This window comes from Cherax quadricarinatus, chromosome 69 (assembly GCF_038502225.1).
Source record: "Cherax quadricarinatus isolate ZL_2023a chromosome 69, ASM3850222v1, whole genome shotgun sequence".
NCBI classification, from domain to species: domain Eukaryota; kingdom Metazoa; phylum Arthropoda; class Malacostraca; order Decapoda; family Parastacidae; genus Cherax; species Cherax quadricarinatus.
In genome coordinates this window covers 1708509-1725895 of record NC_091360.1, presented here as the reverse complement: position 1 = coordinate 1725895, position 17387 = coordinate 1708509, and the positions used below count along the sequence as shown (strand labels likewise).

At 38.9% G+C, this 17387-nt stretch overlaps 1 protein-coding gene across 1 annotated transcript in view; it reads left to right on the top strand.

Annotated features, from left to right (window-relative positions):
• The window catches only part of LOC128701898 (titin-like), a 298565-nt gene extending 296501 nt beyond the window's left edge, over positions 1-2064 (top strand). The window contains exon 6 of the mRNA XM_070099809.1: positions 1750-2064. Coding sequence (XP_069955910.1) covers positions 1750-1919 — 170 coding nt within the window. The 3' untranslated portion in view covers positions 1920-2064. The remainder of the gene's footprint in view (positions 1-1749) is intronic.
• Positions 2065-17387: the final 15323 nt, after the last annotated feature.

The window sequence follows — 17387 nt, the reverse complement described above, 5'->3', positions numbered from 1 at the left end:
GTAAGTAGTAAAGTTCCAAAGCAGAGCCTTCTACAACCTTTACCAATTCTTCTTAATTTATGTTCAACAAATCTCTGTCTTGCTATCAAACTTATGTTGATCTATATACACAAACTGGTTTATGACACAATTACTCTAAAACCAACATGATTTCTTATAATTACCTTTAATGTAACAACTCTTTTACCTTATTTCAAACTCATAAAATAAAAACATCAGAGTATAATGTATCTCAACAAATACACACTTAATCTAACAAAGAGCTTGAATAAACCATAATTTGTTTGCTCTTCTGTGTAATCATACATAAAACTCACTACTATACTTATATTTTCGTCTTAAATATTATAATTCAGTGATTCTCAGTGCCCTGATGTAGCATCTTCACAAGTATTCCTAAACAGATGTTTATTATACTCATTTGAACATTTGGAAATAAGCCACATTTGGAAATAAGTCACTTTGTCTAACTTTTTTGGGTTATGCTAAGTTCTTTAACCATATGCTGCTATGTATGGTAATCTATGTAACTGTATATGCGTATGCCTGAATAAATTTACTCATATATTCTACAAAAAAGTTGATATACATCAAACTTTATATGCAATATTTTTATATTATTTTATTTTTAATGTTCCATCAACTTTTGTTACTCAATTACATTCGTGTTTAATATTTTTACATTTTTCTATCACCGTAAATTACATTGTCAAAGTATTTGCAGGTTCTATTGTATTTGTAGACATTTTTTCCAATCTCCCCAGTAAAATTTCATATACATATATATATATATATATATATATATATATATATATATATATATATATATATATATATATATATATATATATATATATATATATATATATATATATATCATTATTTATCTTAGCAACCAGCCTCTCAAGATGCTGCTGGTGTAGGGCTCCACATCCAAGGAACTGGAGCAGTCCTTCTCACTCTCCTTGGCTCAAGCTTGATTACCATCCAGTTCCCAAACACTGTATGATCCATGAACTCACCTAACTGTACTCACCTAATTGTCGTTGCAGGAGTCGAGACTCAGCTCCTGGCCCTGCCTCTTCATTGATCGCTACTAGGTTCTCTCTCACTCTGCTCCCTGAGCTTTGTCATACCTCGTCTTAAAGCCATGTATAGTTCCTGCCTCTACTACATCACTCACTAGACTATTCCACTTCCTGACGACTCTATGACTGAAGAAATACTTCCTAACATCCCTGTGACTCGTCTGAGTCTTCAGCTAATAATTGTGACCCCTTGTTTCTGTGTCCCCTCTCTGGAACATCCTGTTTCTGTCCACCTTATCTATTCCACGCAGTATTTTGTATGTCGTTATCATGTCTTCCATGACCCTCTTTGTCCTTCAGTGTGTGTGTGTGTGTGTGCTTGTTTGTGTGTGTGTGTGCGTGTGTGAGTGTGTGTGTGTGTGTGTGTGTGTGTGTGTGTGTGTGTGTGTGTGTGTGTGTGTGTGCGTGTGTGTGTGTGTGTGTGTATGTGTGTGTGTGCATGTGTGTGTGTGTGTTTGTGTGTGTTTGTGTGTGTGTGTGTGTGTGTGTGTGTGTGTGTGTGTGTGTGTGTGTGTGTGTGTGTGTGTGTGTGTGTGTGTGTGTGTCTTCATACACATACCTGCAAAAGCTTTCATACTTCATAAAATATTGATGAAAAATAATTTCATTACATCCTCTTTACATGTTATAGTTCACTAATCACCGGTCATTCCTCCGGCAGAAGTAACCATCATTCCCACGTATGACACCGACGCCCTGGGATACTGGGTTGCTGCTAACGAGGACGCTCTCATCGCTAACAAGATCGACCTGGCTCCGTCTGCTTCCCGCTGTACTATCAATCTACAGGACCATGAGACCAGCTGCAATGCTTACCGTCTCGAGTTCTGAGCAAGTTGCTCACTACTAAATCTGATAGCTAGGTCAATGTAATTTATCTCTGCTAGTGAATCCAGTCTATATCTACAAGTGAGTCCAGAACGTCTAGATATTCGAGTGAATCCGGAACGACTATATATTTATATATTCGAGTGAATCCGTAAAGTCTACATCTACAAGTGAATCCGGAAAATCAGTATATTCAAGTTAATCTGAAACATCTATAGTTACATGGGTATCAGGAATGACTATAATGCTAGTGAATCCGGACACTTATATTTATAAAGGTTTTTATACGTCTATTTACAAGTGTGTCTGGATATCTATTTGTACAAGTGAGTCTGGGTACATATCTACAAGTGAATCCAAACACCTAAAGTTACAAAGAAATCTAGACTCCAACATCTAGAAGTGATTCTAAACTGCTATATCTACAGATAAATATGCAGTGATTCCTGAGACCTAAAAATATATGTAGTTCTGGACACTGAAAGGAATCTGAACTGCCTATATTTGTAAACTCGAACACGTATCTACAACAGAATGCAGACAAACATACTAACAAGTGAATCCGGACCCTTTAGAGTGAATCTTGAATCTGAATCTTACCCGTTAGTGACTTTAGAAGACCTCTTTCTCCATATATACACATGTGGAGTATCAATCTCTGTTAATAATTCCGTTAAAGCTGCAAATACACCCAGAATATCTACATCTACACGTATTTATTACGTCTACAAGTAACTCAAGAGGATCCATATCTATAGAAAGTATCTTCGGAATGTCAACATCCCGAAGGAACTCCAGAACATCGACGCCCAAGTGTGACTCCGGTGTGTTGGGGTTTCCACTTCAGCACCCGCTTCCCCTGCTGCCTTCCAAGAGAACTTCGAGCTCTTACCAAGCCGTCTGAGTCCCCTACCCTGGTAGTCCTAAATTAGCCCAGCAGAATATTTTTCATTGACTGTCTCGTAGGTATCCCACTGCTTCGTGGGGTGCTGTGTGTAGATTCTACTACAGTCAAGTAGACATTTTTTGAAACATTTGTAGATCCTTGATGGTGGATTTTCTACATTTGCATTCATAAGGATTAATGCTAATTAATGAAAAGGAACTGTTTTTTATGTATTACTCAGTCGTGTAATTATGTCAATAGTCATATATTGATTATATCAATAGTAGTATAAATAGAAAAATATTCCGTTACAAGGAGATTACTGAAGATGGCCTTGTGTTATATACTTATTAGAGTGATCTATGATAGATTACTAACCAGATTTTGACACTTCTGACCAGACCATTTTTAAAACCTCGAATTCCACTAAACTCAGTCACTGAGAATACTAAGTACGGATATGTCTAAGGATATAGTGATCGTCAGTCTATCTGAAAGTGACTTAAGATTGTAAATGAACACTCCTGCGATCGAATAGGGCTCAGCAATATGCATTTTCAACTATTTTACTTAATAGAATTATTCTACTAATTCAGCGTGATAATACTGCAGTTATAGCTAGTCCGTGTTGCTAACATGGCTAGAGGGAGGTTGCTCACTTTGTAAATTATAATGTTACGAAAACTGTCCTTGACAGTAATCAGCTATATAGAATATAAGGCGAATATTAAAAACAAAAAGTTAAAAATGTCTTTGTTATATGTATACTAGTAGTTTATAAAAGCAGGGTGATGAGAGCGAGCCTATTTTTTTTTTTTTTTTAGGCTAGGCTGAATGGTTGAGAAAAAGCAGTATCTTTCTTCCAAGAGATGAGTGTTTGGGAGTAAAGGAGTGAATGAGAAGCTAACGACCTATAAATATATACTGTATATCTTGAAACAAGTCTCTAGCGTCCACACAGTCAGTACTGATCAATTTGACACACAGATTCACATTTTTTCTGTAAGATGGCTCCCGTTGTGACGGAGGTGATAGCATGGGTCCGCTTTGTCAGTCGATAGCAAGAACTGTGACTTATGTTGATGACGAGTACTCTTGTGTTAACAGTGTACTCAAAGCTTTTTCTGTATATGCTAAGTGTTAATTGAGAGTATGAATGTCTTTCGTGATTTCTGACGTAAAGCTTATACACATTTCTTGCTTTTAGTATTATTTTTATTATTTGATGCCATCCGCTCCTTTCAAATACTGTGCATTCCATAAAAAAATCTATAAAAATGAAAAACAAAAGAGAGAGTTTGAAGAGCAGACTGACAGAAGGAGAGCATAACGTGCTCTCTCGTACTGGTGCTAAACTAATAGCCTTGCGAGCTGCAAAGTGCCATGCACAGTCCGCTATGAGGCACTAGGAGCCATGGGGGTGGCTCTGAAGCCCAGGAGCTTGTGTATGACATTTGCTCGTCAAGGGGTTGAGCACGTTGATATGCCTTTCAAGTTCTGCAAGCTTCATTATGACAAATTTTGGGCGTGTAAAACCTTGTTTCGGAGACACTGCTAGGGAATCATCGCGACTTTTTAACAAGTCAATTTTAATGACTTTATATTAATGGTCAAACTGCCAGCAATGCTTGTTCACATGGAGTGATTGACTTCATCATTTAATTGAATGAGTAATTAATCCCCCCTAGAAGTGTCTCTAAAATTGTGGTTATGGCCATGTCCATAGGCACATGCCTCCTCTGGTTACCACAGAAACTTGATGTAAACAGATCTTTAAGATCTTTCTCTGTTCCTTGAAGACAAGTCCTACCAGTGTAGGATCAGTCACTGTCGAAGCCACCCACAGAAACTAATTGCCTGTCATTTCCACGTGCGCCGAAGAGAGAAAAAATATATAAATGCAGGTGTTAGTTTCTGCGGTCTGGTGGTTTATGATAGGGTCAGTGAGAAAAACTTTGTGGTAGAAGCCAGGTTATGTGAACTCTCCAAATGGTCAAATGTTTTATGTGATTGCTTTAGGTGCTTATTGGCAAACCAGACGCATTCTTGTCCCTGAGCTTATTGATTGGGAAACCAAAAAAGCTTCTTGCCCTTTGCTAAGTTAATGCAGAATCTTTGTCCGTTATGGTCAATACCGGGTTGAGTTTGCCACTATGAATGATAAATACAGAGGCTAAATTGTTGCCGTTTCCCGACTGTGTTAAAGAGAGCTCAGATAAACTATTGTATCTTGATCCCTTTGACACAATGTAAGTGTTCTTACATCTCGTCTGAGAACTTGCCTGTTTGTGAATGAGGAACTTGGTATAAGTGGGATTCTTTTTATTATTTATGACATTGTGCCCCTGGGTGATATCCTATATTAGAAGTTAATGAGTGGCGAGTCACTCTTTTCAAATTTAATCTTTAATAAGGTTGAATGAAATGTGATATGATAATCATATATATTTAAGCTGTTATATTACAAGTGGTGGCGTGGACTATTGAAAGAGGATATTAGGAGATTACTAAAACGTGTACAGTGGCTTTTAGTCATTTCTGTCATAACCACCGCTGATCCTGTACCGATTTTCTGTTAACAGTCTTGAAGTAAAGAGCTTTCCGTAGACCCTCGAACGTCAGCATTCCGACCATATCTCTTTTGTCGCTCTCAGCACTATGAGTTTTGCATCTATGACACGGCCACTGCCTCTTCAAATAATTCAGCGTTTCAGGGTCTTCAGTAAAGCTCTTAATATTCCTGATTTCCAGGCTTTATTATATTATATCCAGCCTGTGCACTTTGTCGTGTGTTAAAAGAAAATATATATAAATATATATCTACGACGATATGCGAGGTAACTCTGGCAATTATTTTGTAGAGTTTACTATCTGGCTATATTGTAATGAAAGTCATCCCTATTGAACGATTGCCAATGGTTACCATCGCTGGTGTCGTCCGGGCCATATTTTTGAGGAACTTTCGTCCAGATGCGCAAACGTACCTGTCTAGCAGACGCTGGATTTTTTTGCTATTGAAGCTCGAGTGTTTAAGTCGTCAGGTGATTTTTTTTTCTTCTTCTGTACCAGAGGATACACACCTGAGGAGATAAACACTCACAGCTTCTTGCCAGAAGTCCTGCTGAAACCTGAAAGGTGACGTTGGTGCTTCACGGTCAGCAGTTACAAAGATAGGGCCCCATCATGTAGTTTCCTGCTTAATGCTTCTTGCTCCATGTCCCGTTACCTCTAGTCAAAACAACTAGAAGTCTAGAAAAGAAAAATCATGAACTCTCTGCTGACACCTATTATGTGACTTGTTTGGCTATTTTGGCTCTCGTATAGTTCACTATGGTTCATTTTCACTACTTTGTAAATAGGAAAATAAACCCTATTGTAACTCCATTTTGGGTTCTTAATTGCTGGCCTTGTCACTAATATTACGCATATGTATGGGAAATCCTGTGACATTAAAAGTAGAATAAAACTTTAAGCCTCTTTCTCTTTCCCATAAGTAACACAGGATGATGATGATGATGATGATAATGATTATGATAATGATGATGATAATGATGATGATTATATAAGTAATAATAATATTATTATTATTATTGTTGCAGCTTCTCTTCTGTGAATCCAACATGGCGCTGTATAACCCTTATGGGTTTAGTGCATCCCGATGGAATTGAAGCTAATAATTTCAGAATCTTAACGAAATAAAGTATGTGTTTACCTAGAAATTTAAAAAAGGAACATTATGGTATATTAAAAATATGATGAACTAAAATGTAACAAACGATTCATTAAGAAATATGATAAATCAAATGTTCAAAGGGATGGACCGGTAAGCCAGTGGAAGGCCTCGGTCAGATGACCAAAAGCTCCAGTGGCGGGTCATTATATGACTAAGACCCGCGTCAGGAAACACTTGTCCTGTTTCCTGACAAACCTTACCTAACCTAACCTGATAAATCCAAGTACAGTAATAGTAATACCAGTACCAAGAGAAATAGAGTAAAAACACATAGTATAAAGAGCACAATGTACACAGACGAGGTATCTGGGACCCAGGCCCATCACTTGAACATAAGAGGTACATGGGAGTACACTGGTACACTGGTACATTGGTACACTGGTACATGGGAGTACACTGGTACACTGGTACATGGGAGAACACTGGTACACTGGTACATTGGTACACTGGTACATGGGAGAACACTGGTACACTGGTACATTGGTACACTGGTACATGGGAGTACACTGGTACACTGGTACATGGGAGTACACTGGTACACTGGTACACTGGTACATGGGAGTACACTGGTACACTGGTACATTGGTACACTGGTACATGGGAGTACACTGGTACACTGGTACACTGGTACATGGGAGAACACTGGTACACTGGTACATTGGTACACTGGTACATGGGAGTACACTGGTACACTGGTACACTGGTACATGGGAGTACACTGGTACACTGGTACATTGGTACACTGGTACATGGGAGTACACTGGTACACTGGTACATGGGAGAACACTGGTACACTGGTACATTGGTACACTGGTACGTGGGAGTACACTGGTACACTGGTACATGGGAGAACACTGGAAAGGTAGACTTGGGAGTCCACATCGAGGCTATCTAACCTAACCTGATAAATCCAAGTACAGTAATAGTAATACCAGTACCAAGAGAAATAGAGTAAAAACACATAGTATAAAGAGCACAATGTACACAGACGAGGTATCTGGGACCCAGGCCCATCACTTGAACATAAGAGGTACATGGGAGTACACTGGTACACTGGTACATTGGTACACTGGTACATGGGAGTACACTGGTACACTGGTACATGGGAGAACACTGGTACACTGGTACATTGGTACACTGGTACATGGGAGAACACTGGTACACTGGTACATTGGTACACTGGTACATGGGAGTACACTGGTACACTGGTACATGGGAGTACACTGGTACACTGGTACACTGGTACATGGGAGTACACTGGTACACTGGTACATTGGTACACTGGTACATGGGAGTACACTGGTACACTGGTACACTGGTACATGGGAGAACACTGGTACACTGGTACATTGGTACACTGGTACATGGGAGTACACTGGTACACTGGTACACTGGTACATGGGAGTACACTGGTACACTGGTACATTGGTACACTGGTACATGGGAGTACACTGGTACACTGGTACATGGGAGAACACTGGTACACTGGTACATTGGTACACTGGTACGTGGGAGTACACTGGTACACTGGTACATGGGAGAACACTGGAAAGGTAGACTTGGGAGTCCACATCGAGGCTATCTACTGAGATTTTCTGTTTCTACCCAGATTAAGGATTATTATGTATTATTTAGGTGCACGAGTTAAAGAATGATAAGCCGAAGATTCTCTCCCCACACTCCACTCCCTCATAAACAGACGTGCTGCAGTGACTACCTAACGAACGCATGTGCGATACATCGCAGCTCATACGGGCATATCATGAATGGATAAAGCTATTTTTTCAATGACAGATTTACCCACTAAAGCTGCAATGTTCTGAAAGCTGACATGATAGCTGTACCAAACAGTCACTGAAAGCTACCATGAAAGCAGCATCTAATAATCATTCAAAGCTGCGATGATAGCAGTGTCTAACAGTCACAGAAAACTGTCGTGATAGTATCTGTCAAAGAAAACAGTAGCTAACAGTTAAGCAAAACTAAGGCAAGATTCAGTATCTCTGGCATACGAAATTATAATAACACACCATACCCCCGGCCGGGATTGAACCCGCGGTCATAGAGTCTCAAAACTCCGGGATTGACCGCGGGTTCAATCCCGGCCGGGGGTATGGTTTATTTGCAATCGTGTCATTACGATTTCTTAAGTCAGTTATAATAACAGAAAAAAATTGTAGCCTTATAATATTTTTATTTCTACGAGTACATTTACACGGTATACAGGCCTAGCTGATATTAATAACTTACTACTATATAGAAAGCCCCTTGTTATGCAGAACATTTCGGTTAAATTAGGCCAATTTTGTCCTAGGATGCGACCGACACCAGTCGACTAACACCCAAGTACCTATTTTACTGATAAGTGAGCATGGACAATAGGTGCCTTATGAAAATAAGCCTTAACGTTTTCACCCTTACCGGAGAATTGACCCCAGCTCCTCAGTGTGTGGGATAAGTGCGCTAGCGATCGAGCTACGGGACACTATATTACGTTTTCGATGTGATCCCGACCACCGCCTCTTTTCCTTCACGAAAGCTCGCTCCCCACTTCGTTTCGTCTCTCACCGCTTCTCGGAACCTAGCTATCCCCTTCATTTAGCCTCTCCGTTTCCCCCGAAATCTATCAACTATATAAGCGACGTTTTAATAACCTCACAATTGGACTGATAATACACTAATAACTGCACATAAGAGAATAAAACCAATGACGACATTTTGGTCCAGTCAAGGTATTGTGCCTTCTTTTTGGACTGACAAAATCACTAATGGGCGAAACGTTTCACGATGCATATGTGTCTTTATGCCGCCACAGTGATAAATCAAGCAACGTATGATACAATGAGAAATATATGATACAATAAGAAGCATAATACAATAAGAAACATGATACAATAAGAAGCATATTACAATAAGAAACATGATACAATAAGAAGCATAATACAATAAGAAACATGATACAATAAGAAGCATATTACAATAAGAAACATGATACAATAAGAAGCATAATACAATAAGAAACATGATACAATAAGAAGCATATTACAATAAGAAACATGATACAATAAGACACATGATAAGTGGTGGACATATAAGCAATAATTCGTAAAGAAACACTGCAAGTGATTTAACTTTACATAAGTCAATAATAACTTTGGAATTCAGAAGGATAATAAATTCTGATGGATAGTAAATTCTGATGGATAGTAAATTCTGATGGATAGTAAATTCTGATGGATAGTAAATTCTGATGGATAGTAAATTCTGATGGATAGTAAATTCTGATGGACCGTAAATTCTGATGGATAGTAAATTATGATGGATAGTAAATTCTGATGGATAGTAAATTCTGATGGACCGTAAATTCTGATGGATAGTAAATTCTGATGGACCGTAAATTCTGATAGATAGGAAATTCAATGGATAGTTCATTTAGTTCATTTAGGGACAGGTACTCATAAGTACAATTATCATATATATAGTGTAAATTACCTAGGATTACCCAAAAAAAAAGTCAAAGTGACTTATTTCCATTGAAGTCCTTGGTTATTTCCACTATTTATTATTATTTTTATTTTTTTATTATCACACTGGCCGATTCCCACCAAGGCAGGGTGGCCCGAAAAAGAAAAACTTTCACCATCATTCACTCCATCACTGTCTTGCCAGAAGGGTGCTTTACACTACAGTTTTTAAACTGCAACATTAACACCCCTCCTTCAGAGTGCAGGCACTGTACTTCCCATCTCCAGGACTCAAGTCCGGCCTGCCGGTTTCCCTGAATCCCTTCATAAATGTTACTTTGCTCACACTCCAACAGCACGTCAAGTATTAAAAACCATTTGTCTCCATTCACTCCTATCAAACACGCTCACGCATGCCTGCTGGAAGTCCAAGCCCCTCGCACACAAAACCTCCTTAACCCCCTCCCTCCAACCTTTCCTAGGCCGATCCCTACCCCGCCTTCCTTCCACTACAGACTGATACACTCTTGAAGTCACTCTGTTTCGCTTCATTCTCTCTACATGTCCGAACCACCTCAACAACCCTTCCTCAGCCCTCTGGACAACAGTTTTGGTAATCCCGCACCTCCTCCTAACTTCCAAACTACGAATTTTCTGCATTATATTCACACCACACATTGCCCTCAGACATGACATCTTCACTGCCTCCAGCCTTCTCCTCGCTGCAACATTCATCACCCATGCTTCACACCCACATAAGAGTGTTGGTAAAACTATACTCTCATACATTCCCCTCTTTGCCTCCAAGGACAAAGTTCTTTGTCTCCACAGACTCCTAAGTGCACCACTCACCCTTTTCCCCTCATCAATTCTATGATTCACCTCATCCTTCATAGACCCATCCGCTGACACGTCCACTCCCAAATATCTGAATACATTCACCTCCTCCATACTCTCTCCCTCCAATCTGATATCCAATCTTTCATCACCTAATATTTTTGTTATCCTCATAACCTTACTCTTTCCTGTATTCACTTTTAATTTTCTTCTTTTGCACACCCTACCAAATTCATCCACCAATCTCTGCAACTTCTCTTCAGAATCTCCCAAGAGCACAGTGTCATCAGCAAAGAGCAACTGTGACAACTCCCACTTTATGTGTGATTCTTTATCTTTTAACTCCACGCCTCTTGTCAAGACCCTCGCATTTACTTGTCTTACAACCCCATCTATAAATATATTAAACAACCACGGTGACATCACACATCCTTGTCTAAGGCCTACTTTTACTGGGAAATAATTTCCCTCTTTCCTATGTACTCTAACTTGAGCCTCACTATCCTCGTAAAAACTCTTCACTGCTTTCAGTAACCTACCTCCTACACCATACACCTGCAACATCTGCCACATTGCCCCCCTATCCACCCTGTCATACGCCTTTTCCAAATCCATAAATGCCACAAAGACCTCTTTAGCCTTATCTAAATATTGTTCACTTATATGTTTCACTGTAAACACCTGGTCCACACACCCCCTACCTTTCCTAAAGCCTCCTTGTTCATCTGCTATCCTATTCTCAGTCTTACTTTTAATTCTTTCAATAATAACTCTACCATACACTTTACCAGGTATACTCAACAGACTTATCCCCCTATAATTTTTGCACTCTCTTTTCTCCCCTTTGTCTTTATACAAAGGAACTATGCATGCTCTCTGCCAATCCCTAGGTACCTTACCCTCTTCCATACATTTATTAAATAATTGCACCAACCACTCCAAAACTATATCCCCACCTGCTTTTAACATTTCTATCTTTATCCCATCAATCCCGGCTGCCTTACCCCCTATCATTTTACCTACTGCCTCACGAACTTCCCCCACACTCACAACTGGCTCTTCCTCACTCCTACAAGATGTTGTTCCTCCTTGCCCTATACACGAAATCACAGCTTCCCTATCTTCATCAACATTTAACAATTCCTCAAAATATTTATTATTATTATTATTATTAAAGATTCACCGGTATTCTCCCGGCCCGGGCCTTTTGCAAGTGGTGGCCCGGCCTTGGCTCCCTGTCTAGGGAGTGTCTGAGACCTAAGTCTGCCAAGGGAGGAGGTACAAGTACCCCCTCATCTTTAGGACCAACTGTCCCCAGGCCTAGCCACATTCCCCGCCCTCACGGGGCTCGTAGAGAGAAGCTAGGCCTCTCTGGTCTGCCATCCCCGCCCCAAGGGGGCTAATGGGAATGACAGTCTTGTGAGCTATAAGCTCTGGCTCAGGCACCTACCCTGCCCTAGAAGGGCTAGGCATGGTGTCGATATATTTCCACTAAATAAATAGAAGAATGAAAGGGGACGAGAACTGCGGTCATTATATGCAGGAGACTCACCTCTAACTACTCAGCTACGGAAGTTACAATGGGATGCTCTCACAAGTTGTGAGTCACAACCTATGTGAATAATAATAATAATAATAATAATAATAATAATAATAATAATAATAATAATAATAATAATAATAATAATAATAATAATAATAATAATAAAAATAATAATAATAATAATATCTTTATTTACTACAAGTACATGTACAAGGTATACAGACCAGCGGAAATCAATGACATACTACTATATAGAAAGCCGCTTGTTATGCTGAGCATTTCGGGCAAATTTGGTCAGTTTTGTCCCAAGATGCGACCCACACCAGTCCACTAACACCCAGGTACCCATTTTACTAATGGGTGAACATAGACAACCGGTGTAAGGAAACACGCCCGGTGTTTCAACCCATTCGCCTGGTATCGAACCCGGACCCTCACCATGTGAAGCGAGAGCTTGTGCCACCAGACCATGGGACCCCAAGCCACAAGTATCCAATGGAAATAAGTTACTTTGTCTGATTATTTTTGGGTTATCCTAGGTAATCTACACATACGCTGCTATGTATGATAAAATTATACAGTTGTATTTATGTGTAGTTCTGCGATGTAGTTTAGCATCCTGCCGAGTAGAACATAACATAGTTTGACCTATAAATGAGACACACACACAGTCCCCTACTGAGTACAATATTAGAAGAAAATGGCAATGCATCAATTCTTATATGGATGGAGTAACTATTACACTGAGCCTGCACTCTGTGGATTATAGATTTTATTCGGGTACCTGGGTGTTAGTGGACTGGTGTGGGTCGCATCCTGGGACAAATCTGACCTAATTTGCTCGAAATGCTCTGCATAACAAGTGACTTTCTATGTAGTAGTATGTCATTGATGTCAGCTATGGTCTGTATACTTTGTATATGTACATATAGAAATAATTTTTTTTTTTATTCGCCGGTATTAATGATATTATTATTATTATTATTATTATACCTAAATTCCTAGCCTAACTTAATTATCTAAACTACAATCCTAGATTAGGTTCTGGTTTACTAATTAGCCGTACAATAGTAATAATATATTTATTTACTACAAGTACAAGGTATACAGTCCTAGCTGACAACAATGACATACTACTATATGTATATAGAAAGCCCCTTGTTATGCTCCGCATGTCGGGCAAATTAGGTCAGTGTCCCAGGATGCGACCCACACCAATCGACTAACACCCAGGTACCCATTTTACTGATGGAGAACATAGACAACAGGTGGAAAGAAACACGCCCAATGTTTCTACTCTGGCTGGGAATCGAACCCAGGCCCTCGCTGTGTGAAGCGAGAGCGTTAACCACCAGGCCACCAGAGTTAAAAAGAATAAAGTTAAAAGAAAAGTGTAACAACACAGCAGTTGTGAACCGCACAGTGGCTAGCATGTCCCTCTCTCACTACCTCTACCATGTCGTCACACTTACACGGAATTCTAGCGGTTTTCCCTCAATAATGGCACAGTTTACACGGAATTCTAGTGGTTTTCCCACAATAATGGCACAGTTATGACACTCCATTCAAAGCTTTAACCCACACGTTGCGAAACATGCTTTTACTGGGACAACGTTTCGCTCTAGAGATTGATAATGACTTAAAGCTCTACTCAAGAGTGAAACGTTGTTTAATTTAAAAAAAGTCCCCTACGTCTTCTTTAATACCAACGATCCAACAACAAGATCCGCCAGCAACAGAATCTACCAGTAACAGAATCCACTAACAACAGAATCCACCACCAACAGGATTCAACAGAATCTACTAATAACAGGATCCACCACCAACAGGATTCAACAGAATCTACCAATAACAGAATCCACTAACAACAGAATCCCCCACCAACAGGATTCACCAACAACAGGAGTGATGGATTTGTACCCAGGAAGGTACCAACAGAGTGTATGGGAAAACTTCGAGATGGAAAAGTTAGAACATAAAATTTATCCGGGGGTTATTGCTAGACGTGATGACCAAAGTCAAAATAAAATGTTTGTCTGTATCTGCATTTGTCACTGGCACCCAGTAGTTCAGTATTAAACACCCAAATTAGGCCCATTTCGGCATCCAGTGGTAAGAAAAGAAGCCTGACAACAGAAATGACAGGAGTGCTGCAATAGGCCTAATGGTCCATGCTAGGCATGTCTTACACTCACTTACTCATATATATATATATATATATATATATATATATATATATATATATATATATATATATATATATATATATATATATATATATATATATATATATATATACATATATAAAACTTGGGAATACCTATTCTGATAGGCTTCAAACTCTCAGCATTGGTGTATCCTTACTGAGGTGTGCAGGTGTCAATTTGTCATTTATATTTTTAAAATGGTTTGCTATAATTTTGCAGTTAGATATCTTGAATAGGCCTCCTCTGTATGGCTGAAGGGCTTTTTATCCAGGGAACTGAAGATATTCCCCTTTTCTCAAATAACAATGAGGTAGTAAGAGTATCTATCGCCCATTTATCAGCAATGTGCCATTTTTTTTTATTCGCTGGTACTCTCCCGGCCCGGGTCTTTTCCAAGTAGTGGTGACCCGGCTTTGGCTCCCTATCTGGGAAGTGGCTCGAGACGTAAGTCTCATGGGAGGAGGTACAAGTACTCCCTCATCTTTGGGACCAAGTGTCCCCAGGCCATGACGTTATTATTATTATTATTATTATTATTATTATTATTAGTAGTAGTAGTAGTAGTAGTAGTAGTAGTAGTAGTAGTAGTAGTAGTAGTAGTAGTAGTAGTAGTAGTAGTAGTAGTTTTTTATTCACCGGTATTAATATTATTATTATTATTATTATTATTATTATTATTATTATTATTATTGTTATTATTATTATTATTATTATTGGGAAGCACTAAATCCGCAGGGATAATGCAGCGCCTGGAAAATATGAAATAGTCACTTTCTTTCCGAGAAATAACAGGGCGGCTCCAATTTCTTTGATCAAGAGCATTTCAATAGCACCTAGGACCTCCCCTTCAAGAACGCAGCTGTAGTATGAATGGTAGAATATGAAAATTGGTTTTTCGTATATTATGAAACGATTATTGAATTTTAAAATATTTTGTAATTATGAAAATAAAGATTGGTTATCTATAATTTAATATTATTAATCTTAGTTAATTATATTATATATTGGTAAAGAACTTATATAATAGTTTTGGAAACAACAAATTTGAAATCTGAAATCGATGACATCCTAACCACTTTAGGTTTTAAACCGAGCCTGGATGATTGGAAGGTTAGTATTTAGGCTTCTAATCGTCCAGGCTCAATGTTATATAATCATAGAGTGGGATTGGTGGTGGCACAAGTATAATTGTACTTTTCCAATTTCAGTAAACAGCAGCAAATGTCAACAAACCTCACTGAGCTGACAGATTATAACTAGCAGGCGTCTTGAAACTTAGTTTTATGTAGACGCATCGTGAAGGAAGAAAGTTGAATGGTTATAACTATGACCATGAATTACAGAGGTGGACCGGTAAGCCAGCGGAAGGTCTCAGTCAGATGACCAAAAGCTCCAACGGCACGTCATCGTCTAAGACCCGCATCAGGAAACTCTTGTCCTGTCTCCTGAAGAAGAAAGTACTCGCCTAATTATTATAAAGGCTACAAGCCCCTGAAACACACTGGGAGAGAAACGATCATACCACAAGGTATCCTTAAATCATATGAAGTTATTTCACTTGCTTCAATAATGCAATTTAAACTACATCGAATATGGAGGTCATGCCAACAGTATCCACCTCGCATATTACTACAAGTTAGAAGTTGTAGAAGAGTGGGCGGTAAGGTAGAGAAATCTTGTCGAGAGTTATAACTGCCTCCGAAACTGCTCACGTTGCATTGGGACTGAAAATTATTGTCGACATTGCAGATTCCGAATAAAAGTGGGGAACAACTTGCAGTCCTGGTGAGCATAAGGAGAAGAAAATCCAGGATATTCCATCTATTACTACTTTCCGTCATTTCATCATTACACTCTTGGTAGGTAGATATAATGATGACCCTGGAACTTTTGGTCATCTGACCGAGGGCTTCCAATGGCTTACCGATCCACCTCTTTAAAAATCATGGTTGTGATTATAACCAGTGTCGAAGCTACACTCTGGGAAAATCATCACCAAGAAAACCAGTGTTGCTTCACGCTTGGCAGTGTACCGGTTGCATGGGTATCATGTCTTTGTGACTGTGAGCAACATTGTACATGCAACGGTTGCTTGTGCTTCATTTCAGCAGACCCAGAGTTGTGCTCTTTTATAGACGACAAAAAGGGGAAAGTGACTGTCTCCCAGGTAGTGTTACACGATCTACTGACAGATGTATCCAAGTGACTGGAGGAAGCTTTCGTAAGATTCATAAACATTACTAATTTATATAAAGCCGACCTGTGGCAGGTTGGAAGACAGAAGATTTAAATGAAAGCTCGCAGTGCTTAGTTCAGTATTTCAGAACTAATACACTGGAAGGCGCAGCATCAGACGAGACGCAGCGTCTGTGGCGTTTGATTGCGAGGTATCTGAGTCATGCTCCATTTTCCTACGGGCTGACACCCATAATGCTCATTTCCAAACTCTCCGTCTCTAGACACAAGGCACAGTGGTTGACCAAAATGATCTGTATTTTTCATTATTTTTTTGATGTGCTAAACCGTATGCATCAATTAGCTTAAAAAAATATGTTAATGTCGTCAATTATTTAGAGGTAACCAGATAAGAATATATATATATATATATATATATATATATATATATATATATATATATATATATATATATATATATATATATATATATATGTATGTATATATATATATATATATATATATATATATATATATATATATATATATATATATATATATGCGAATGGGAGGCACTCAGGTTTGACACAGAAAAGAAGACTAACTCCAGTTCCTTTGAGTAAAAG